Source organism: Poecilia formosa, unplaced genomic scaffold, assembly GCF_000485575.1.
Source record: "Poecilia formosa unplaced genomic scaffold, Poecilia_formosa-5.1.2 Scaffold113, whole genome shotgun sequence".
Classification (NCBI taxonomy): domain Eukaryota; kingdom Metazoa; phylum Chordata; class Actinopteri; order Cyprinodontiformes; family Poeciliidae; genus Poecilia; species Poecilia formosa.
The window spans coordinates 1,306,906-1,330,433 of NW_006800052.1; the positions used below are offsets into that span (position 1 = coordinate 1,306,906).

Sequence of the window (23,528 nt, forward strand, 5' to 3'; positions counted from 1 at the left end):
GGGAAGCTGTTAAACAGACCCAGGCATGCTTGTCAGCTCGGGAAACTGATGGGCTTGGAGTCTTTTTGAAGCAGCAGTTTTTTTACACATGTGCAAACACAAAGTAGATGCAAAAAGTGTAGAAACTGTTGTAGCAAAGCTGACTGCAATAAAAAGAGGCAAGGCTGCTTAAAGACAGACTTTGTCACTTCTGTATCTGTAATTAGTATTTGTGCCGTCGCTTCACTTCCTGCTCCCTTCTTCCCCTGATTCCTCTGGGATTCTCATTCTTCTGGGCTCGACTTTTTCAAAGGCTTCCTACTTACTTGCACTCTCCCAAGTCCTTTTTTCTTTTTTTTGCCTCTGCTCCTCCCATCTTTCCTGCTCAAACATTCATAGAGGTGCTGCACCACTGCAGCACTGACGATTACAGTTTTATCCCTAGCGCACGGTCAGACAAGGAGCTCCGATGGGACTCCTGGTCCCACTGGTCACTTTGGCTCTGGTCCAGGTTTCAGGTATGTCTTGAAGCTGATGTTGTGTTGGGTGCTGAGGAAAGCTGTGGGTTCAGGCACTGACGGCGAAACCCTGTCTTTCAGTGTTTGGAGACACAGGTTGCAGAAGGTTTAAGAATCTGGACAACGGACAGACATTTTTCCGGTATGGTGGACTCATGGTGATCTTCCGCTGTCATCCGGGATACAAGCTCCATGGACACAAAACCAACAGCTGCGTGTCTGGACACTGGTCTCGAGAGCTCCCGGTTTGTGTTGGTAACGTGTTTAATTTTCTCCTAATCTCCAAGATTGAGTGATTTTATTCTCTGTATAGATTAGCTGTTTAATTTAAAGTACTGGTGGGAGAACAAGGGTAGTCAGAACTTGGACATTTTTTTAAAGATTTTATTGAAAGAAAAATTAATTTCTTTTAAAAAAAAATACCCACCCTGGTCAGGTTCAGGTTGCTCCCATCCAGGCTCGATCAACCACGGGACTAGCAGGATGAAGGAGGATGGCTCCTGGGCAGAGTTCAGCTGTAATAGAGGCTTTCGCTTACACGGCCCTTTAATGATATACTGCAAGGGCCACACCTGGAACAGCACAAAGCCAGTCTGCAAAGGTGAAGGTGGAAACATCTGTGTTTTTCTATCCTAAGACCTCCTCACGTTGTTATATTATTAAACGTGTGACATTTGTCTTTTTGTTTCAGAGGCAGACATTATGAGCTCAGTTTCGCTCAACAGTCTCTACGACTTGAACGCGCTCCAGAAACTCCAGATTTCTGCGGCTTTAAAAAATCAACACCTCCACTTCAAGGCTGTCAGTAGCGGGGCTTCCAAAGAAGCGCGCCTCGGATTTGACCGTTTGCCTTACGCGCCGTTCAAAATGTTAAAGGGTGAGAGATATAATCTAACAAACCCAAGAGGCGACCTCTTCATTGAACAGGGTCAGTTTTCCAGCGATGGGACAGAGACAACCCAAGGAACCAGAAGGTTTGGCTCCGTGGCACAGACTTCACATGACTCAGCAAGAAATTTGGATGAAGCCACACAAACGTTTTCCTCAGAAGATCATTTTCCTTCCACTGTCCGGTCTGCTCATCAAACATCAGCATACGAGCCGCGTCTTTCAACCACACCCGCACCAGCTGGGCCCGCAGTTACTGCAGCACCTGCAGGTGGAGATCTTCACCGGTCCACAACTTCTTCCTTGGCTTCATCCTCCTCCGGTCCCAGTTCCACCCAGTCCAGCACGAAAACACAGATTTCGGATGACGTCACCCTTCTTTCAAACATCTCCAACTCAACTGACCTGAGATCCTCCTGGAGGGAATTTCACAACTTCACACAGTCCAGCACCGCAAAGCCAGTTGTGCATCTTCGAACTATGTGCCCATACCCACCTGTGCCTCCTCACGGGACGTTTTACTTTCACAATCTAGAGAACCCAGGCCCCAGTGAGTTTAAATATTACATCCAGTACGCCTGTTACAGTGGGTATTCTCTGTCCCGTGGAGACGTAAGCAGCTACTGCCAGCCTGGAGGCGGCTGGAGCGGAGTCACACCCGTCTGTCAGGGTAGGTGGTCGGATTTGCTGTTTTTTTGTTTTGTTTTGTTTTTTGGATCACTTGACTGCTTTCTCGCGCAACTCATTTGTCTTCTTAATTTAGAGGACATCATTCTAGAAGGTTTGGTTCAGTTCACATGATTCAGCAGGAAATTTGGATAAAGCTACAAATGTTTTCCTCATAAGATTGTTTTTCTTCCACCTTACAGTCTGTTAATCAAACAGACTTTTATCTAGTTTGGCAGAACTGAATTATCCAGACCAGCTGTACTACCAACGTTTAATTGCGTTGTTTATTTTATCTTAAAATGTTATGTTACAACATTCAGCGTGAGTTTTTTAGTTCAAATTTAGAAGTATGTAAAATGCAACAGTTTTTATTCTCTCATTTCAATGTAGCTCATTGAATGCACATTCAATACTTTTCACAACTATTTAGGCAGAATTACCACCTTTTCATTGTATTTTATTATGTAGCAATAATAACAATATGTTTAGGGTTCAAAGTTTTTTCATAATGAAAGAAAATTGTCTTGGTACGACCAAAAGTTTTGAAAGTCACATTCAAGCAGATTCTTTTTTTTTCTCATATCCATCACAATGTTTAACCTCATCGTCTTGACTGATTGTTTAAAATTAGCAGATTACGGTGTAAGAAAGCTGCTCAGTTTGTGTAGCCTTGCCTCGAGACGAGTCCCTTGCAGATATTTTCATAATGAAATCGTTAACTTAAGCAGCAAAATCTAAGACTGCCGACAACGTTCTGGGTTGTTGTATTAATAATTGAGACCTGAGGTGAACTTTACAAACTAGTTTGATGATTTAAGCTGTTGATGAGTCCTGTCGGCTCTTGTGGAGTTGCACCTCACGCCATGCTTAAAGACAATTTTCCCTCATGTTAGTAATCTGTTCAACAGGTGATCTGGTCACCTCTTCTTTTATTTTAGAGTTGACATCTTGTCCAGTTAACAATGAGCTCTGCTCTCACTCCTCAAACTACAACCAGAACTCTAATGAGACACAAAGCAGAACCTGGTGCCACTGCAGACCTGGTGACAGGCAGACCCGTCGAGCTTGAGCATATTGTTTTTCACACCTGATTGTTTTATTATTATTATTATTATTATTATTATTTTGCCAGGACTGTTTAGTAGCATTTATTCCTCGCTGGTACTTCCTAAAGCATGTTCCTGCAAAACAGAACATTTAGGATGTTTGGTGTGTCAAAGTTCACAGAATACCCCAGTTGAGAGATTTATGAGATCACTGCAGCACTTATAGACACCTGGTAGTTTATACACATACCTGCTCCCTGACAACCTGTCATTATTATTTGTTTATTTTGGTCCTCTGCACTGTGAAAAAGAGAGGAAAAAACCCCCAAAATATGGACAGAGACGAGGCTGGAGAAATGTTGGCCTATCTTCCAGCAGAGACTCTTCTCCTCTGCGCGTGTCTCTGTTTCCTGTCTGAGGGACAGGATGCAGGAAAACATCTGGGTTATGGTTTGCTCATTAGAGGCCATAACAGCGGGCCAACATAGAGATGCACCACTGAAGTTTTAGAATACAACCTGTCTTTTTTTTTTTTTTTCTGCGTAGTTGTCTCAGAGGCTGCGACCAGCTTGTCCAGCGTATCGACTGACAGAATGCGAGTGTAAATACTTCATTAATGCTTGAACTCTGCGCCGAGCGTTGATGTGACCCGTTCCTCTGAATGCAGATCTGGACGAGTGCGCAGAGGGGCAGCATCGGTGTCAGCAGAGTTGCATCAACACATTTGGCTCCTTCAGGTGCGGCTGTCACGTCGGGTACCAGCCAACTCCTGACCAGGCCTCCTGCGTCGGTGCGCCAATGACTGCGTGTCCTTCCACATTCGTGTTTGTTTGAGTTTCCTCTTGTAAACAGACGACCGTCTTTCTCCACATCTTTCCAGATATTGACGAGTGCCTGCTGCCGGCAGCGGCCACAGGTTGTGTGTTTGGCTGCGTTAACACTCCTGGGAGCTTCCTCTGCTCGTGTCCAGATGGCTTCAGCCGGCTGAGTGCAGATGGCCGCTGCCAAGGTGGGAAAGCATTTACTCAATATTAAACTGAGCTGTGGCGCCTTGTGGTGGAGTGCTGTGAAAAACAGACTCCTTCTGTTTTTCTTTTTTTTAAAATCACACTTCAGTGTTTTCGATTATTAAACTACTTTTAAAATAACCTGACCTTGTAATTGCCGTCAGTCTTTGACTTCACTATAGGGGAAATTTGGCCAACTTTCTGCGTATAAATGTTTTCATTCAGTTACTTTGTTTACTTTTTAGTATATATGGCATGCATGCTCCCTTCATAAATCAAATCATCAATGTTAAAAATTTATTTTGAATTTACTTGGGTTCTCTCTGATTAACGTCAAACTTTGTTTGATGGTCTGAAACATTTAAGTGTGACAAAAAGCAAAATGGTTCTAGATGTTCTTATTTAACCCAGACATAGATGAATGTGCGGCTAATAACGGACTTGGACCCTGCAAGCTGCGGTGCCTCAACTTACCAGGATCCTACAGTTGTTCCTGCTCTTCTGGCTACATCTTAGCAGGAGACGGACACAGCTGCTTTGCAGTGTCCACCTGGATACAGGAAGAAACCACTTACACGGCCAGAGAATTCAACAGGACAAAATCCGAAGCTGGAGTGTGTTGGTAGGGATGAAATGATACACTCAGTGGGTCGGTTCAGTTTTTTTTTTTTTTTTTTTTTTTTTTTCCAAACTGGGGTTATGTTTCTCTGTTGGCAGATATAAATGAATGCCTGGAGAATATGTGTGAATGGCAGTGCATCAATCTGCCCGGCTCCCACCGCTGCATCTGCCCCCGAGGATACACACTGCACAGAGACAGGCGACACTGCAAAGGTTAGCGTCGTTACAATGCCAAAACCAACTAAATCACTTCTTTTCTGCCGCTGCACAAATTAGGCAACTAGAGTTGCAACGATGCAGGAATTAGTACGGAAGTAACTTCATGGGTACACAGTAAATGTTTTGTTTGTTTCATTGAGATTTTTTTTCCGTTTCCCTTCTCCAGATATTAATGAGTGCAACCAGAAGAACGGAGGCTGCTCTCATTTGTGTTTGAACAGAAGAGGAGGTTACAAGTGTTCGTGTCCGGCCTCCCATCGTATGTCTTCCTTCAGCTGGAAGAAATGTTTGCTTAAGACAACAGCGCCCTCTGCTGGCTAGGCTCTTCATCTCCTCTGCTAGACTTCAGGCTTTTGTTTAACGCTGACAACTTGGTATTTTTTATATTTTATTGAACACTTATTGATAAAAGTGTTGTTTTGTTTTGCCTGTAACCTTTCAACTTTTTCAGGCAATAGGACAGGATAAATATTCTCTCTTTTATTGTTCAATACTTACCCAGACCTGGAAAATGATTCAATTCTATATTTTTGTAGAAAGCCTAATTCATATCCTTAATACCATTTTAGTCTAGAGAGGCTAAAAAACAGTTCTGAAGTTTCACTCCTTTTACCGTCTGCACAGACGGACAGAATGAATCCACACCAAACAGCGGTGAGGATCTGGGAGGTTTCCTGAAGTCTTTCACACATCGGTATTGGACAACACATCATCTTTTTATAAAATTGATAAATATGCTATGCTGTAACTACGCTGCTCCTAATGTGATTTTTACTGCACCAGCTTTAACTTCACACCTCAGAAAGAGAAACGTCTCATCTTGTCATTTTTCACGTTGCACTGACTCATCTCTCCTCTCGCCAGCTTCTCGCCTTTTCTTTTTCCTCGCACTGCAGGTGGTATGGAATAGGACGATCAGAGCGTAGGCAACGAGAGGAATCCAGGTTGTAAAAGTGTTTATTTCAGAAAGAGCGAACCATGATCTGAACCTTTCTGTTGTTGGACACAGTTTGAAGGTGCATGCGGTCGGCGCAGACGTCAAGTCTGCTGTTTTGTTAATGCAAATGAGAAAGTTGTTACTATCTGCAGTCATTAGCAAAACTATTATTTATTTTTGCTTGAAATAAATATCCAAAGGATTATGTAAGGAGTAGCAATAGACTAATCCTGAAAATAATACCACAAGAGTAGTTGTTCTCACTGCAAACAAATGAACAAACGGTCAACATGCTGGATAAATATGGGGTGACATTCATATCCAGACACACCGATAAACAATTTTTTTTAATAAAAAGGTTCTCTTTTAAGAAAAAACAAAGTTATTTATTTCCATCATTCTAAGTCGGTCTTATTTATACTAAGACAGTAAAATTCAAAAACTTAAGTATAAATAAAACAAAAGTAATTAATGGAAATAAATGATTGATTTGGGGGAAATTAGTAGTTTGGACAATGATCACAGTATTTTATGAGGAATTGCAAATCAGTTCAGTAGTCTAAAGTTTCCACTTAAATTAAAAGGATTTAAATAAATTATAATATGACCTAAAACCAGACACGTGTGCTTGCCCTGTTACAAATGTGTAATTTAAATAGCTTAAAATGTACACATATATTTGAACAGCTATCCCAATGCAGACAAACAAGGATAATTTGTGAGCTGCCAACGCTGCGATGCTGCATCAGTACACCAGAGCTACCGCTTACTGAATAATTAACACCAACAAAATCCACACGAGTTACAAATTAGAAGCTCTGCTTAACCCTTCTGCTACCAGACAGGCTTTATTCAGCTGCCTGGAGTAGGTGTCTTCACTGCATCAGGCAGCTGGAACTTGGCAGGAAGTCTTGGACGTAAGTGACGACCGCCTTGGAGAGATAAGTCATGGTGCCGTAGCTGCCACTAGGGGCGCTGTCGTAGAAGAAGTTGCAAATTCCCGTAGCTGGGTCCTTCTCCAGGAAATAATCACTGGCGCTGAGCGATTTCTGGAGATTTGAAATTAGATGGATTAAGCTAAGGTGAACCCGCAAGCGTTTGTAATTTTTCATAATCTCTCTTTAGTACAGGACTGTGAAAAGCAATTCCCCTCCCAAATAGTCGAGTTCACTTTTTGTTTCTTTTACTTTTTCAGGTAATCCACACATCAACTAAATTTTATTATCAAACATAACCTGAAAAAAAAACTGAACACTGTTTCTATTTGTGGAAAAAAAAACTGGTACACTGCAGTCCCAAAGCCTAAGAAATGGTTCTGTAACCCTTTCAAGACTGATACTCTTTCACTGAAAGTCGTTATCTTTGCCTGATATTAAACATATTTGGTAAACTGGAACATTTACGTGACAAAAAGCAAAAACAGAAGAAATTTCTAAGCTGTCCAACGGTTTTCCATTTGCCCCGTGAGCCGTACCTGGTCATTTAGGAATAGATCGTTGGCCAAATGCAGAATGCGCTCCACATGGATAATTCCACCGATGCTGTCCACGTCCACATCAGCCACCAGACCCAGAACCATCACAGTCTCCACCAGCAGCTGCCTGTACTCCGGCTGTGGGACGTGGTTCAGGACAGACTCCACTTGCACTGCAAACTTGATCTCTCCTGCTGTCATCTGCACAAGAAGACTTCAAGTCACACATCCATGGACATGAACCCACACCAAGCCCCAAACTCCAGAGCTGGCAGTAGCATGCTACCTCTCTTGTGGTGGACGAGGGCAGCACGTATCCGTCAATGGACAGGCCGTGGCACTTCTGCAGGATCTTCCAGACTTTCTGGTAGAAACCCATCGGCACCCTGTTGATTGCTCCATCCAGCCGCCGTCTCCTCAGCCACTGGCCCTGCCTCTCCTCCCAGTGCAGCTGCCCGTCTCCGGGGCCATGTCCCACTGGGGACAGCATTCCACTGGGGGTGGAGGGGCTGCTGCAACGCTGCAGGACCAGCACACCACTGTTCTTACTGTCAAGCTTATTTGAGCCCATTAAACAAGTCAGAAGCAACTGCAGTTTTTCCCACAACACTGGGTTAATGTCAGAGCTCCTTGACCCGTTTGTGATTGGTGGAGATAGGCTCTGTGTAATAAAGAGATTAGTAGCACACACACAGGTTTGTTGTATTCTCTGTCTCACACAAATAGTTGTTTTAATTTATGCAACAGTCCATGCAGTCACTCATGCAAAATGGGTCACTTAAAAAAAATGTGTCAGGACTGGCATTATCACAAGTTCTAGTTTTGTAAATAATTGCGTACGCACAAGCTGAAATAAATTACACACATTAATGTGTTACCTTTGTGTGGCTGCAGCAGATTGTTTTGTCTCTGATTAATAAGCAAAATAAACAGGAGCTGCCACTTTAACATAGATGTACATACAAGTTCACCTAGAGGTTTTGCACTTTTATTATGGTGCACAGATCAATCTGATGCCCATTAATAATTTGTATTCTTTAGTTTGTTCAAATATTTAAGAAGTGCTCTTGAAGGAGCATGTGCCTTTCGACTTTTACATTTTATATTTGTCTTTAAAACTTTGATTCTTACAAACTGTCTTTTTTGTTTCCTTACCAACTAAGGGCTTGTTTTAAGTAAATAATTTCTTCATATTGATGGAAAAGTACTAGTACCACTATAACAGTACATTTGTCCCATAATATAAGTGAAACAATCAGCCAGTGGATCTACTACTTGTTTTAAATCAATATTAAGGAATTACTGACTTAAAGCAAGCTCCTATATCTTGGTAAAAAGTTACCTGTAAATTAATTTTGTCAAATTTCAAATGTGCCAAGATGTTTCTACTAGAACCTAGACAAAAAGCTCGGTCAGATTTTGTGTTTTTGCAGTGTTATTTCAATAAAACATGTTACCACTAGCCCACGACAACTTGACATAATGCCATTCTCAACCTTTACTGTGGGCAAGTCACACAGAGGAGGTGTCTAAATTAAGGATGAAATCATCAGGTATATGTTGCATACTACATTATGACCCTGAGAGGGATGAAGCAAGCCAGTGTGAAGCAGTTGAAATGAAATGGTTTACCGTGGAGCGAGGGGAAGTTACATTGCTACTCAAGGAAAGACCTCCACTGAAGATCTACACGTGGAACATGGACAGAGGGCAGATTGAAATGGTTCGCATGAATATCATGATGCATACTTATACATGGTAAAGCATAGACACAAAAAAAGACACGCTAAAAGAAGAAGAGATACAAGGGCAGACGACCCCAAAGCAGCTTAAGCAATCATGGGTTAAGTTGGTTAAAGAGATTGTAAAGTTGCAGACATTTATATGTGCTGGTCTTCAACAACGACAACAAAACAAAACAAAAACACTGCAGATGGATGCATAGCATGTTGCATGGCAATATTTTCCTGCTAATTCGTCACGAGGAGAGTCACTCCAGCTATGGAGGCCACTGTAGTACACAAAATGTTAACAGGCAGCGAGTGATTGGTGGGCAGAATTGAACCGGCGGCTTGATTTTTTCACTTTAGATTGAGGTTAGAAACACATGCTATAAATTATCAAAGATAACCCACACTGAGAGGTCGAGAGCCATCCAGCTGCAATTAAAAGCAAGAACAATGTTAAACAGAGAGAGAGGAAGAGAGAGAGAGACAGACAAACAATCTTTTTTCTCACTCACATGTTTTATTTCGCTCTTTAACTTGTGAATCCCTGTGCGTTCAGTCTTTGTGGCTCCTGTGTGGCCCAGTTCATGAATGGAGATCGCAGGACTGGTGGCTGTGGACTGGATTGGACGCACTGCAAAACACGCAAACAACAAAGGGATGAAAATATAGTTCACTCTAAATATGATCTTGATATTATTCTGTGGTCAGAACCACTGTGACAACAAAATATATAAAAACACCTGCAAACTAAACCAATTCAGAAAACTTCCACACATCAGCTCGGCATCATGTTTAATGTTTTGTAAAGTTTGTTTCTACTTTATTCCTGGTTTATGAAGCTAAATTGCCCCGTTTGATTCTTCATGTATCATCTCAAAATTATTGTTTGTCAGAGTTCAGTTTCTTTTTTTTGTATCTTTTACCCCAGATATTGGCCCTGAGTCGGGTCAGTCAGTTCATTTTGGTCTGTAAGACTCCTTATCTGACTGACTGAATTATTTACCTAAATCAATTAGCAGGAGAAATATAATGAAATTATCTAAAATACAACAGAGCTTCAACATTTCCCTGATTAAATAATCTCTAAGAAACATTGGGTTATCCTTAATGAGGATAAATTAGATTATTCCATACTCCAAAACTGCTTATGTTCATATGATTCAAAGCACTTCTACATTTTCAATAATCAGAATCAATCAGAGGAGATGGCTGAGTACAAGCAGAAAAAGGTTTGCTGAGCAGCTTGTGAATACTTAAATTTTACGGCTTTAAGTTAGTGTCTTTTTTTTTATTCACCAACTCAACTAATCATGTAACATCTAAAATTTCACTAGTTTGATTTATGCAACAAGGCCTTATTGATGTAATACAAACAATACGAGCAGATTTGATTCACCTCAATGCAGAGATGCAGACTGAAATCACTCCTTACAGCATCAAGTCTTTCAATGGAGAGAAAGTGGAAAAAACTAACATAATTTGATTATAGCTAAAGAAAAAATGAGAGGTAAAAACTCACTGCTTCTCTCAACCCCAAACTCTTTGCCACTGAGGATGTGATGCAGCAGGTTCTTCATATCGAACGGACTCAGACTCATCAAACTCTCAGACGCCTCCTCTCCTACAAAACCATTGCAAGGCATTCACAGTTTGCTTCCCCCACGTGTGTCAATCTGTTCACGTGTATGTTTCTGACTCCTCCCCTCCCTCCCCCACACCTGAACAGTGCAGGCTGCGGGCCAGTTCAGTGGCCATCACTTGCATGATGAGTCCAATCCTGAGGCGGAGCATGTCGCCGAAAAGAGCGGGCTGGGAGCGAACGTACATGGCTAAATAAACCATGATTTCCTTTAACAGAAACACAAACGAGTCACAGGCGGAAAGAGAGCATCCTTTACGATCCTGGCAGAGGTTTAAAATGTGACAGCGTTACCTGTGTGAGAACAGCTATGCTGATATCCTGACCACTGGCTTCATATATCAGAGTGTTTAACTCCTCCGGGGGAAGTGGCCTGGGGAAAACAGGGCATTCGTGTTGCTGGTAAAGGCTTTAGTGAAGGAGAAAAAGCTTTGCAACTCATGAACATCTTACATGGTGATCACTCTTTCTCTTGGTTCAGGAGGAAGACCGACAGTCAGCTGCTTGTGATGAGAAATCAGATCTGTGCAGGCCTGAGAGAAACACACAAAAAAGGGAACAAAGTGATTAAAATAGCCCGCCACGTGCAAGGCAACAATTCTCACAAGCGAATCACAGTGAACCTCACAGTGAACCTTGCTGTCCTCAAACCGGTTATTAATGCTATAAAACGTCAGACTGCAAGATGAAACTGGAAGCAATAAAAGTTAAATGACTTCAAATTATATTTTTTTGTCTAATAGTTGAGTGTTAGAGCTGGAATGTGATTTAAAAAAAGAGCCAATCACAAATTATTTGATCTTATCACTATGCACAGTTTTGTCAATAGTAGTCATTGTGTTTCATTGCTGGAATATCAATAAATTTAAAATAAATAAACCTAAATTCAGACTGAGAACTGTATCACATTTTGGCTTGGAGCTTGTCTGTGTTTACTTCACTGCTCCGGGGTTTCCTCATTGACTAATTGCTGATTTTAATGGGAGATGAATTGATGTATTGTACTAATTGGGAATCTAATTTTTGATCTGAGATCTAAGATATTTGGGATAATCCTCAAAAACAAAGGTACTGATGCCTAAAACTAGTCGATTCAATGTTTGATAAGGTGCATCATGCTGAAGGTGACATCATCATCACCTTCATCATCTAATGTGTTTTAACAAAAACACATCAGAAAAGAGTCAGACAACATCACTGCCTTTAAAAACACATTTCGCACACTTATCCAGACATTTCTGCACAGACCATTTTCTGTACTTTTCTCTACTTTTTAAGACTCATTTGGAACTTTAAAGTTTCTATGTGATTTGATTGACTGTTGCCATAAAAATAACCCGGACTTCTCACTGACCTCGGCGAGGACCTCCACTCTCTTGCGTAGTATTCCAGAGATGTACCTAATGAGCCCCCACTCTTTGCAGGCCCCGGCCTGCACATACAGCTCCTCGAGCAGCGAGCGGACGCTGACGCCGCCCTGTCCAGGTCCTGACAGCTCCACCACCCACTCCGCTCCTCTTTGTCAGAAAATAACAACAACAAAAACAAAAAAAAAAGTCACAGAGCAGGAAATTACGAGGATCATTTTAAGTATGTAAGCTATATGCAGAGTGTTGTTGTCATATCTTTGTGTACTTCATAACGTAGAGTATGTAGAGAATGTCAGCCTGGTCCTGCAAAGTCGGACACTCCTTTATCTGATTCACCAGCGCTGCAAAGTCGGTGTTGCCCTGAGAGTCTCTTGGCAGATGTAGCTCAGAAATACTGCAGAGCTTCAGAAAGAACATGAGTGTTAATCTTCCACCATCACAGCAGGAATGGACACACACACACACACACACACACACACACACACACACACACACACACACACACACTGCTAAACACATGTGCTGAGCATGCCTTGGGCTGCTCCGGCTGCTTTGCCTGTGGGCCAGGCTGAGGATGAGGAACTTCAAGGAGGTTCAGGGATCTCCGATGCTTGTTTGTGATTGGAGTCACAGGAAGATACATTGAAGTCTCTGAAATGCAAATATGCACAATAAAACAGAATGGTGTTTCCAGAATGCTTGCACCTTCGCAGTGCCATATCATTGTTTTTCATCCTGCTAATTAAAGCTGCAACCACAAAAAAAATACCACAGTAACAACTATCAAATCAGAATAACCACCAACCTGCAAAGTTTTTAACTGTTTTGCATCTTAGATTTTTTTTTTCATTACTGAGAAAACTTTAAGCTAAACTCCTGAATGTTATTATGGGTTTTGAAAACATTTACTGTGTCTACTTGATCAATAATAAAGTAGATTATTGTTGAATACTTTTTTTATTGTTGACAATTGTAAATATTCTGACATCTAATGCTCAAATAGACTTGCACATTTTGTAAATTTCTTCTAATTCACCAACTAAGTTCCTCGGACTGAAGAAAATGTTGCCTTTACAGTACAGTATTTTATTCTTTATTCTGTTGTTATTTATTTATTTTATATGTTTGTGTGAGTCTATTTGCTGTTATTGTCAGTCACTTTGCTGCTGTTGCACAGAAACGTCTCCGTTGTGGGAAAGTAAAGGACATTTCCGCTCTATTCTGAACTCACTGGGCATTTTCAAGCCTTGGACCTGAGCCATAAAGGACAGGATGTCCCTGGTGGTGTGCTCAGGGCTGAAGATGTGGTGCTGCCCCCTCTGGATGGGAGGTAGATATGACTTGGTGGCAGTGCTGTGAAGGAGCTGTGTGATGTACTGGTCAAATGTGTCCTTGGAGCCCACTGTTTAAAAAAAAAATGCTTCCAGTTAATATTTAATAAGACAAATTAAAGTGTGATGGTGGAAATGCAGCGTCGCTAACTTACGATCAGGTGTGTTATATTCAGCTCTGTATTCGTCGTTATCTTCGTCGTCTACGTCGTCAAATAAACTGTCGTCAGCCTCTTCGTCCAGGAAGGTGAGGCGGGTGTAGAACGACGTAGTCTGGACGCTGGACAGATCTGACATCTGCACTCTGTGGTGCCACACACACCAAAGCTCTCACACATAGAAGGAGCTGTTCTAATTACATGAACGTCTGTGTGTGTGGTTTCAGTACTGCATATGGGAGAAAACAAACCTCGCTCCGGCAAAATAGCCATCCTCCAGCTTCCTGAGCGTGGATAAGATACACGGATCTATTGCTTCTCCATCCTCGACTGGTTGGGAAAAGTAAAGTGAACTGAAATTACTTTGCGGCATAATTTCACTTTACACACTTCTGTGAGATTCACCCCGTTGTCCCTTTAAATATTTCCAATCTCCAAACAAATTTTACCATTAGACAAAAATAACCACAGTTCTTAAATTATGATTTTATGTATTAAGAGAACTAACTACGTCTCCACTCCTTGGAGTAGCTAGTGATACTGAATGCTACTTTCCAAACAATGTGGAACCATCATTAAAAAAAATTGAAAACTGCTTTTGGTATTTACTAAGATTATATTTGCCTGATACTAAAAATATGTTTGACGATCAGATAGATAAAACATAAACTAAAGAATAAAAGAAATGTGTAACGTCGCAAATACTTTTCCAGCTTCTGTAAAAACAGATAAAATGAAATCAACAAGACTGGCATAAAATAAACTTTTACTTTTAACAAGTGATTTAATTTAATTTTAAAATGAGATGACTTCATCAGGCCAATTTAGAAATCAACACCAGTAAAATAAAAAAAGATCAATAACAGGTTTCATTGATCCAGTCCATAAAGTTACATTAAAACAACAAGAAGAAGTCATGATCTTCTAACCTATACGAATCCTACATCAATCGTGCACAAACATTGTTTTTTTGTCTTTAATTTGTGCAAAAACTCGCACATAGTCTGGGATTTGGAACGATAAAACTCTATTACTCACTATCTGCAACACAAAAATGACTTGTTCTTGCTATAAATGAGGACAAAAGAAGCAGTACAACATGTAGGAAGTGTAGTTTTCTCCAGTTTTGGCTGTAGAGAATTCATACCCAGCATGCTGCGGGTGATAGGGAAGGTGAGCGTGGGACGTCCCGTCATCCTCCAGCACGACGACAGATAGGCCAGCTCGGTTCGTAACATCTCAACAATCATCTGGTTGTCCAGCGCCAGGTAGAAATGATGGTGATCTAAAAACTGATCAGTGGAGACCGAAAAGAAGAAACACAAAGAATTCAAAATATTACTATCATCATTTCTATCCTTTTCATCTGAGATTTTCTGTTGCGGTCACAGACACGTGTCGTCTTCCCAGCCAGATGCCGTTTCACCTGAGGGGTGAAGATGTAGGAACGATTCCTGATCTCGTAGAACTTGGACGTTCCCAGAACTCCGATGTGTCTGTACGGCCTTCCGCTCAAATTCAGCTTCCTGCAGTTTCCTGAGGAAAAGACACCACTTGTTGCTTTTGTTCCACACACACACACATAGGCACGCGCAGATCTCAAAGTTTAAGAAAAACAAAGTGTGTGATTACCCAGCCTGACATAGATGTGGCTCAGGATGCGAGCAGGCATGACTCTTATAGGCATGACCTCTGATATGGTCTGCACCGTAACGCCGGCATCTCTTAGCAACTCCTTGATCTTCTCTGACTCTGCTAGCACACAGACTACAGCAAACCACAAGATAAACAGGTTTTTGATATTTTTGATATCGTGCGTAGTCAACTCTCTTTGAACCATCCGGTTTTGTTTCGAAATATGTAAATAAATACATATCCCAGAGCAGGTAATTTACTAATTACCAACCTTGTACCACAACGTCAGGTTTGAAGTTTGTAGAGAATCTCCTGTTGAGAGGGTCTATCTCTCCTGGTGCAAGAAAGCCCTTCCAAGGAAAAAATAAATAAAATTGAAAAAAAGTAGACTTCCTGTACGTTTATATTTAGGAGAACTGATTTGATTTGTTTATTTTTTTTTGTCCTTTTAGAATTTGCAACAAACACTTGCAAAACATCATATAAAAGTGATTTATTATATCTTGTCAGCCATTACCTCAGCCAGAAGACATCCCACAATGTAGAGGGATTGTCCCCACATGTGTGGAAGCTGTCCCATGGCCATCCTGTCCACAGAGTGAGGATTGCCGTATTCCTCCTCCACCTGCAGTAGAAACAAAAAGATTAGTTGTCAATAAACTTCTCCAGCAAGTGGAGCTGGAATTGAACAAACAGTGACAAAGCTTTTTAATGACGTCTCTTTGTAAAAAAAAAAAAAAATAGATACCTTATCAAGTGGTACAGCGTAAAGTTCAGGCAGGAGTTTGATGCCATTTTTCCCTCTGATTAAAACGCCTTCCAGGGCCTCCCGGTACTCCTGCACCTGTGTGCAAAGCGTGTAGTTATTTAGTAACACAGCAGCACCATTTGAACTCATTCACACTGAATACATCACTGTGTCTCTGAAGCAAGACGCTTAACTCTAAAGAAAATGTTTGTATATTGAAGGAGAGAGTTCTGAGGAAAAGCATTATTTAAGTTTCTAAAACTAGTAGTGTTTTCTAGTTTCTAATTTTCTAATTTACTTTAATACATCTGAAAAAAGTATGTGTGAAGCACATCAATTTTTTTTAATTTTTTTTAACAAAGCCACAAATGGCACAACTAGAAACAATCCTAAAAGATTTGAGCATTTTTAGAAGCCACTTTATAAGTTGCACTTTTTTTAGTTTTTTTTCCAGATGGTCATGGAGTTTGAAATAGTTTACCCATGACAGAGACCCTGTTTTTCTGGGGGGTTTTTCCTACCTGCACGTGATCTCCAGTAAAGATGCCGTCGAGGATGAGATACGTCCAGAACACCGGCCACTCACATTCGATGTTCTCAAACAGCTTGAGCTCTGCAGGATCGTAGTGTAGCCGAGATGGATCCTAGTAACACAATGACCAGAATCTTGATTTTTCCATCCAATGCAGACTCTTTATACAACAAGAATGGACTTAATGTTAAAAAATATTTCTTCTTATGGCTTTTTTTATATACCAATATGCACCCTGTCAATTAAAGAGTTTAGATATTTCGCAGAGAGAATGTGAAACCTCTTTAGGACAGTGATATCCATCCCTGATGAAGCGGCAGCAGCCATAGCGACCCTGAAATTAAACCAGACAGTGGAAAGTTCAGCCTGACTCCACGAAGACAGGGCACGCGTTTCATTTGCCTCTGCTTGGACTTGCACCTGCAGCTTGCTGATGATTTCCGACTTGGTGATGGCCACCAGGTCGGCATCCTCCACGGCAAAAGCAGGGAATGAAATAACGGACAGAAGGCCGGCATCTATCTCCTTGGAAGTTGAGGCTCTTGGTAGCATGGAGCAGAGGATGGCCTGAGGGAAAACACACGCAGACACGCTGAGGGCTTGAACGAAGGTCCGAGCTGCCGCTGGGATGTCTGGAAGTGAACTCGGCGGTACCTGACAGTGCTCCACCTCGTCTGGTAGAACGTGAATGACCGACTTCGGCCCTCCGTGAGCCCCGAACAGATCCAGCTCGTCGATGGCCTCCAGAGCTGCCTGAAAACATCAGCCCGACTGTAAATACTGGCACCGGATCGCTTAAAGACAGTGGAAGGAGAAAATGGCGCTCCTGTACCTTGGCCATTCCTACAGAGCTGCCGTTGAGCTCGGGGATGCCCTGGTTGGTCTTATCACCTCGCTCCCACATCCCATAATCCTGCAGGAATCAGATACTCACTACAACACTTGCTGTGTAACATGTTTTATCCTGATTATTAAGCATGTGGTGGATAAAAATGATAAAATGCTGCTATTCTCTCTTTTTTAAGAAGCTTCAAACAATGCTGAGCCAAAGTCTCGAGTCAGATCTTATTTAACTAAATTAAGTTTCCAAAAAACAAAGGATGTCAGCAATCCTTGGAAGTGGTCTTGAGCCGTTTTATACCTGAATCATTTATAACTCACGATTAAGTGGCTAAAGAAGCAAACAAATAATCCTGCCCATGGTCAGAACTGAGTGACAAAACCAAATAAAAGTCTGAGGAGTAATGATTAAATTGCTCCTGATAGACAAAAGATATCAGGACTGCTTTCATGTTAACTTATTCAAATTCAATCCAAAATTGAATTTTCCAAAGGGAAATGAAATGATGTAACTCATTTAACTAGTTATTGTAGATGGTGATGGATGTGGACAGGAAAGATCTCCTGTAGCGGTCTGTATTACACCCAATCAGAAGAAGCCTCTGATTGAAGACACCCTTTTTTCTCTCTCCCGCTTTAATTTCCCCTCCTAATTTGAATCTGATGCTTACCGCCACTTTGTAAGCTGCCTCAATGTAGAAAACTAAGTTCTGGATAAAAGCTACTTCATCAAGGTTGGAGATTATTTGGAGACCTGCGTGACAAAACAAAGAAAATGAATTAAACTAAAACTGTGTTCCCTTGATGACTTATGCAGGAAATGCTTTAATCGGTATGAGATCCACCTGAGGCTGTCATCTGCGCCAGCATTAGCAGGTAAATGGAGGTGGCGTCCACCTGCAGATGGCCCCACTGGTCGTCCCTGACCACTGTGCTGCAGGTGGCTGTGTTGTATTTGGCATGCAAGCAATCCTTTGTACTCTGGGTGTGTTTAAATTTCTCCACCTTGTCCACCTGAAAACACATAACATAAGCTAGGTGGGGGGCTAAGTGAAACCTAACAGGACCATCACAACCAAAGAAACCCAAAGGAAAATGAAAGAAATTTGATTTTCCATTTCCACACTTGATGATTTTTTTTTAAACTATTTTTTGGGTCTGTAAATATCCTTCTTTTAAAATGACCAAGTAGAGAAGCAACCATGAAGCCAATGTGTCTTGAAAGAGCATCTACAGTAACCAAAGTGGTTACCATGGAGACTCTGGAAGCAGGTTTGATGGAGAGAGTTTCCGTCAAACCAGTCAAACCTGATGCTTAAAGCAAGTCCTCTTTCTGCTTGAGAGTAAAGGATTTGATTTTTTTGATAACCTCCTATATTAAAACATTTTCAACATAGATTTTAAATTGATATAAAAGGCCAAATGAAAAAAAAAACGTAATACTTGTTTCATCATGCGGTTAGCAAACAAATCACATAACAAACTTTATGATGCACTTTCTTTCGGCAATATTTTGGCCTCACTGCACAGTTAAGTCCAGAATTAATCATATCCCTGGTAGATTTAGATTTAAAATAATTTTCAGCCAGGAGAAGCTTGTTGATCAGAAATGAAACAGACATCTCTCAAATGATAGTAAAATGATGTAAAGGGGGTATAATTTTTTAAAACATGTTTATAATTTACAATTTATGAAGGAAAAAAATTTTTTTTGCAAAGAAATGTAAAATGGCACCAGGATGCCGACTAGTGAAGATCCTTCCACCACCAAATATAATAACATACGGAGCTGCAGCGTCTTACCTGTCTCGTCATGCACTGCAGCAGGCCCTGCATCAGCTTCACCACACTCTGCCAAATAACAAGATAAGTACAAACAGATACAACTGTAAAGCTTTAACACTTTTACATTTTATCTAATCTAAGCGTTAAAGAAAGATAAGCGTAAAGCTCTCATTAAATGTCCTGCTACTTAATGAGCAAGAAATGATTTTCTTCTTAAAGAAAAAAAATAGTAATTCTGCCTTATAATTTGAAACTTTATGCACCAGATTTTTAATAACCTTGTTGTAAGATTTGTAAGCTATTCAGCACGATGTGCATTTTTTTGTTGTTGTTGTTGTCATTTTTTATTAAATGAATTTAGTTCAAATGAAAATGCAAGATCCACCATTTTTCTAGTGTTTGCTGTTTCAGACTCTATCACTCTCCGTGAAAAGGCCTTTTCTTTTGGTGTACCTGCTCCAGTTCGTAGGCTTTGGCTTTGTCTTCATCGCGGTCGGCGTTCTTGCGATAAGCCATGCCCAGCCCCCACACAGCCAGGACGCTGTACACGTTATCCCTCACCCAGGCATCCTTCTTCTGGATGCTGGCAGGGAGAAGTCCAGTCACTGGGTTCTGAGGGAGGAAGAGTCCAGCATGCAGCCAACAAGTACGCTGAATGTGAGCAATTATACGTGGAAAATATACAAGGTTACAGCTGTTTCATTTCCACACTGATATATTATTTAATTTACATTTTTTTAAATAATTCCAAGTCATCCTTAAGATATTCCTTATTACTGTGAAATTTCTATTGTTTTAAGCCAATTAAACACAAAAGTTCACTCAAAATGAGTTTTATGGTGGATATTTTAGAAAACTCAGGAAGGAAAGAAAGAAGTGAAGATGTAAAGAAGTAAAGAAGGAAGGAAGGAAAGACATAAGGAAGGAAAAAAGAAACAAGTGAGGAAGTGAACACACAAACAAAGGAATGAAGGAAGGACCAAAGAACCATTGATGGATTAATGGAATGCAGCTATTTTTCATCCAGTATTTTCTTTTTCTCGTACTTATCCAGATCTGTAAAACACTTCAGCCTGTACTTTTCCTTCATTTTCTAGTATAGACACAAGTTCCTTTTTTTCCCCCAACAGAGCAACAATGCACGCACACACAAACACAAAGCGATTACATACAAACATGACAAGAGACCAACAACAAGGCCGAGTCAACACTGTCAACATTTCCAGCTAAAAATGACACCACTACAGTCGGCACTAGCTGCTTCAGAAAACACTGCCTCATAACTTTTCTGTTTCAAAATCCTTCCTTATCTTTTGTTTTTAGTTGATATTTTTTCATGAGAGTGATTAAATCAGTTATTGATCCATCTGCTGCAGATGGCAAGAGTACACACAATCTCAACTTCTGCCTAAATACAAGTACTTTCAAGGAAAACAGAGATAAAGAGACGCAAAAGTAAGGAAAAGTCTGAAAATAGGCATTAAAGTGAAAAATTAGCAGCTGAAAATGTTATAAAAGTTATTTTCATTTTTTTCTACTTCAAACTAAACTGTACTTAGCTAACCCTCAAACCTAATTAAATATATTTAGAAAATAGATAAAATGTTAATGATTTGTAAATATTCACCCAATAATCTTCTTCTTACTGGCCACTTTCTGCACGAGTATGCTAAACTGTTCTTCCTAATTTACAGCTAAGTCTGTCTTTTATTCTCATTAACAGATAGCATAACTGAACATCAATAAAAGACAAACGAAGTGTCCCTTTAATATAGGAGAATGCACAGTGCCTTTCACCTTGAATACAATAACACACTAGTTTACACACAGTAGCTTCAGGCCAACCTGTTTTTAAGCTAACACCTTGTTATGCAATGTATAACAGAGCATGGGAAGTCGACCCTGTTTTCTGTCAGCCGTGGACCCTCAGGGTCCCAGTTTCACTCCGCCAGTTTTTGACCGTGTCAGTGTGAACTCAGGAGCTGTTAGTTAGATAAAGGTGCATCGCTTCCCAGGCCTCAGCTGATTCCCAGAACTGAACTTTGTTCCCATGTTGTTTATTTCTCTGTGCAGCTGCTGTGGACGAACTTTAGCCTTTACAGGCAGCAAAACATCTACATATCTACAGTATTCCTGCACGGAGCAGGGGGAATATTTGGTTACAAAGGCAGAAAATGAGAGAACCATTTCAAACAGCCAACCAGAAGAGCGTCAAGCATAAAGTTGGAAAATATATTATCTGCCAACATTCGCAAGAGTTTGCCTTGTTTTTTTTAAGGATATTGTTTTCTTAGGGTCTTGTTAGTGTTGTTTTGTTGTTTTTACTCTACTACATTTTGAGGTTATGCATTTTACTTAGAAGTTCATCAAAAGTGCATTGTGAATGTTGTCAATTATTCATGTTTATATTTGTATTTAGGTTAACAAAAAATAAAAAGGCGTGCTGCAGAAATGCACCAATCAGGTGTGCACTGGTTGATACTCACTCCCAGGATTTGTTACATTTTGGACTTATTGACTGTAATTCTACCACTTCCAATTTTTCTTTCAGGTGCTAAGCAAAAGCAAATAATGTGCTGGGTTGATTTTGTATTGATGAATTTAAAAATCTAAGAAAAAATATATTTTCAATTTTTCTGTTTTTCACAGAAATATGTAGTACAGAAATAGTCCAAGAACAGGAAAAAAGAAGAGGACAGAATTCATTTAGATAATTTGCTTCATAAAAATGTACTTTTTGACATTAATCATCACAGTTGTAAAATGTAATAACCGATGTTACCATTACAAACTTCAACTTGCGTTCAGATATTTATAAACTAGTCCAGCCTGGTTACCCAACATTAAGCATACAACAAGTGGATTAAAGAGTCAGCCTGGGGATTCACGGGTTATTAAGGAAAGTTGGAAATCACTGCAGTCATTTTGTTTTGCATTAATGAAATACTGCAGTTTTCCAGTATTTCATTGAAATGATTTCCTTCACTGGACAACTACATGTGTCTGAACCCACCTGATGACACAGGATAGTCTCCTGGACCAGCCTGGCATATCCGTCCAGCCTCACTCCTGAATTACTGCGGCTCCTCATCCTCACGGATAACTGCGCAAAGTGTTTTCCGTAGACTCCTAAGGCTTCACCATTTTTTTTTTATCTCACCGTTAAATAGGATAAAAGAAAGTTAAATTTAGCTTCGTGACTAAGCTAAGTTTCTACGCAACCACCCCATCTTTCATGTCCTGCAGAGCCTGTTTGACCTCCGCAGAGGCTACTCAAGCTGCTAAAAAGCTGGCTAGCATTGTAGCATCCAGACGACTAATAAATAGCTCCTAACTCCGGGTTTACTGTCCGTATTCACGTCCAGGAATTCAGCTGTCGCGGGAAAAAGTTGTTGCTTTGGAGTGTCAGAGCTTGTGGATGACTCTGAGTGAGTCAGGCGGCGTATGCCTGTACATCCATTCTGTACATTGTGTTCTGGATTTATCACAGTCTACCGACAGAGGGCGCCAGACTCCTATGCTGTTGATGCTGTTGTATGTGAGCAGCATGATAATAAAAGCCTGTGATGTGTCGAGGGCCAAAAGTGTCACAGTGCATATAAATCGATCGTTTTTGCTAAATTAAAATTCATATATGTGCTAGTTTAAATAGCACATATATATTATTTTTAATGCATTAAAAATAACGAAATAAGCTACATACATATGCTGAATTAAATAGAAAATGTAATGATTAAATCAAATTAAAATTAAATGTCAATATTTAAATAAGAACTTATACATGCATTAATTTTGGTTAATATATCTTATTTAAATGGTCACACATACAAATATTTTATTTTTATCAATATATTTGTTGAATGGCAATACTGAAACTTGACACCACAGTTCAGTGTAAAGATAATTATGTACAGAGGACAGGACCAAAATTCCTTCACAAAGATGTCAAAGACTGCCATAGTTGCCAACCGTGAAACAATTCATTATTTACTTTACAGAGAAAGAAATAATTCACTACCTGGTTATGATAATTTTTCCCCCTTCATAAATGAAACTATTATTTGAAAACTGTATTTACCAACTACTTGTCTGGTGATCTGAAATATTTGAGTGTGACAAAAGGCAAAATCATAGAAATTGGTGAAGTGGAAAGCATTATTTTATGGCACTTCATAAGCTGTTATGTGTATCTTACACATGCACTTCTGGAAGAGTCTTCAGTTTTTACAATGCGAAATAAACCATGTGCAACTTCCATGTGCAGCAAATTACATTCAAACGTATAGCCCTCGCCTAAAAGTTTAGGGGCAGAAAGTAATTTAGAAGTAAAAAAAATAATAATAACAATACACTCCAATAATAAGTATATTATATTATTATTATGAGAGTTGTGTTTGAAATG

At 40.3% G+C, this 23,528-nt stretch overlaps 2 protein-coding genes across 5 annotated transcripts; one reads left to right on the top strand and one right to left on the bottom strand.

The window, feature by feature from the left end:
• Positions 1 to 4: 4 nt before the first annotated feature.
• Positions 5 to 6,232, top strand: LOC107837102 (uncharacterized). 2 transcript variants are annotated; one of them, XM_016675383.1, is made up of 9 exons: positions 5 to 497; positions 579 to 752; positions 934 to 1,098; positions 1,189 to 2,055; positions 3,768 to 3,890; positions 3,981 to 4,109; positions 4,519 to 4,729; positions 4,825 to 4,941; positions 5,114 to 6,232. In XM_016675383.1, coding segments are annotated over exons 1-8 (1,719 nt in total). In that variant the 5' UTR covers positions 5 to 448; the 3' UTR covers positions 4,826 to 4,941; positions 5,114 to 6,232. The 2 variants fall into 2 exon arrangements, with proteins under 2 accessions (XP_016530869.1, XP_016530868.1); XM_016675382.1 differs by having other exon boundaries at positions 4,519 to 4,725; positions 4,821 to 4,941.
• Positions 5,887 to 22,624, bottom strand: phka2 (phosphorylase kinase, alpha 2 (liver)). 3 transcript variants are annotated; one of them, XM_016675376.1, is made up of 32 exons: positions 22,140 to 22,624; positions 19,580 to 19,738; positions 19,145 to 19,192; positions 18,187 to 18,355; positions 18,013 to 18,095; positions 17,334 to 17,414; positions 17,156 to 17,254; positions 16,922 to 17,068; positions 16,782 to 16,835; positions 16,491 to 16,613; positions 15,970 to 16,065; positions 15,739 to 15,846; positions 15,493 to 15,571; positions 15,219 to 15,353; positions 15,013 to 15,122; positions 14,734 to 14,878; positions 13,838 to 13,916; positions 13,584 to 13,732; positions 13,329 to 13,499; positions 12,603 to 12,748; positions 12,363 to 12,499; positions 12,082 to 12,244; positions 11,181 to 11,260; positions 11,022 to 11,100; positions 10,807 to 10,936; positions 10,608 to 10,709; positions 9,601 to 9,719; positions 9,494 to 9,517; positions 8,991 to 9,044; positions 7,645 to 8,019; positions 7,359 to 7,559; positions 5,887 to 6,933 (listed from the first exon to the last, which is right to left on the bottom strand). In XM_016675376.1, exons 1-32 carry the CDS (start codon positions 22,215 to 22,217, stop codon positions 6,760 to 6,762), a joined length of 3,897 nt encoding a protein of 1,298 aa, XP_016530862.1. In that variant the 5' UTR covers positions 22,218 to 22,624; the 3' UTR covers positions 5,887 to 6,759. The 3 variants fall into 3 exon arrangements, with proteins under 3 accessions (XP_016530862.1, XP_007560226.1, XP_016530863.1); XM_007560164.2 differs by having other exon boundaries at positions 7,645 to 7,878; positions 12,630 to 12,748; positions 22,140 to 22,623; XM_016675377.1 differs by lacking the exon at positions 8,991 to 9,044 and having other exon boundaries at positions 7,645 to 7,878; positions 22,140 to 22,623.
• Positions 22,625 to 23,528: the final 904 nt, after the last annotated feature.

What these genes read in the sequence shown, in the direction of transcription:
- LOC107837102 (XM_016675382.1), top strand. Translation starts at nt 449, where the DNA reads ATGGGACTCCTGGTCCCACTGGTCACTTTGGCTCTGGTCCAGGTTTCA. An exon ending in AGAGCTCCCGGTTTGTGTTG is followed by an intron (nt 753 to 933) that starts GTAACGTGTTTA and finishes CACCCTGGTCAG; the next exon opens with GTTCAGGTTGCTCCCATCCA. An exon ending in CACAAAGCCAGTCTGCAAAG is followed by an intron (nt 1,099 to 1,188) that starts GTGAAGGTGGAA and finishes TTTTTGTTTCAG; the next exon opens with AGGCAGACATTATGAGCTCA.
- phka2 (XM_016675376.1), bottom strand. Translation starts at nt 22,217, where the DNA reads ATGAGGAGCCGCAGTAATTCAGGAGTGAGGCTGGACGGATATGCCAGG. An exon ending in TGCAGTGCATGACGAGACAG is followed by an intron (nt 18,356 to 19,144) that starts GTAAGACGCTGC and finishes ATGTGTTTTCAG; the next exon opens with GTGGACAAGGTGGAGAAATT. An exon ending in ATCTATTCCTAAATGACCAG is followed by an intron (nt 6,934 to 7,358) that starts GTACGGCTCACG and finishes TCAAATCTCCAG; the next exon opens with AAATCGCTCAGCGCCAGTGA.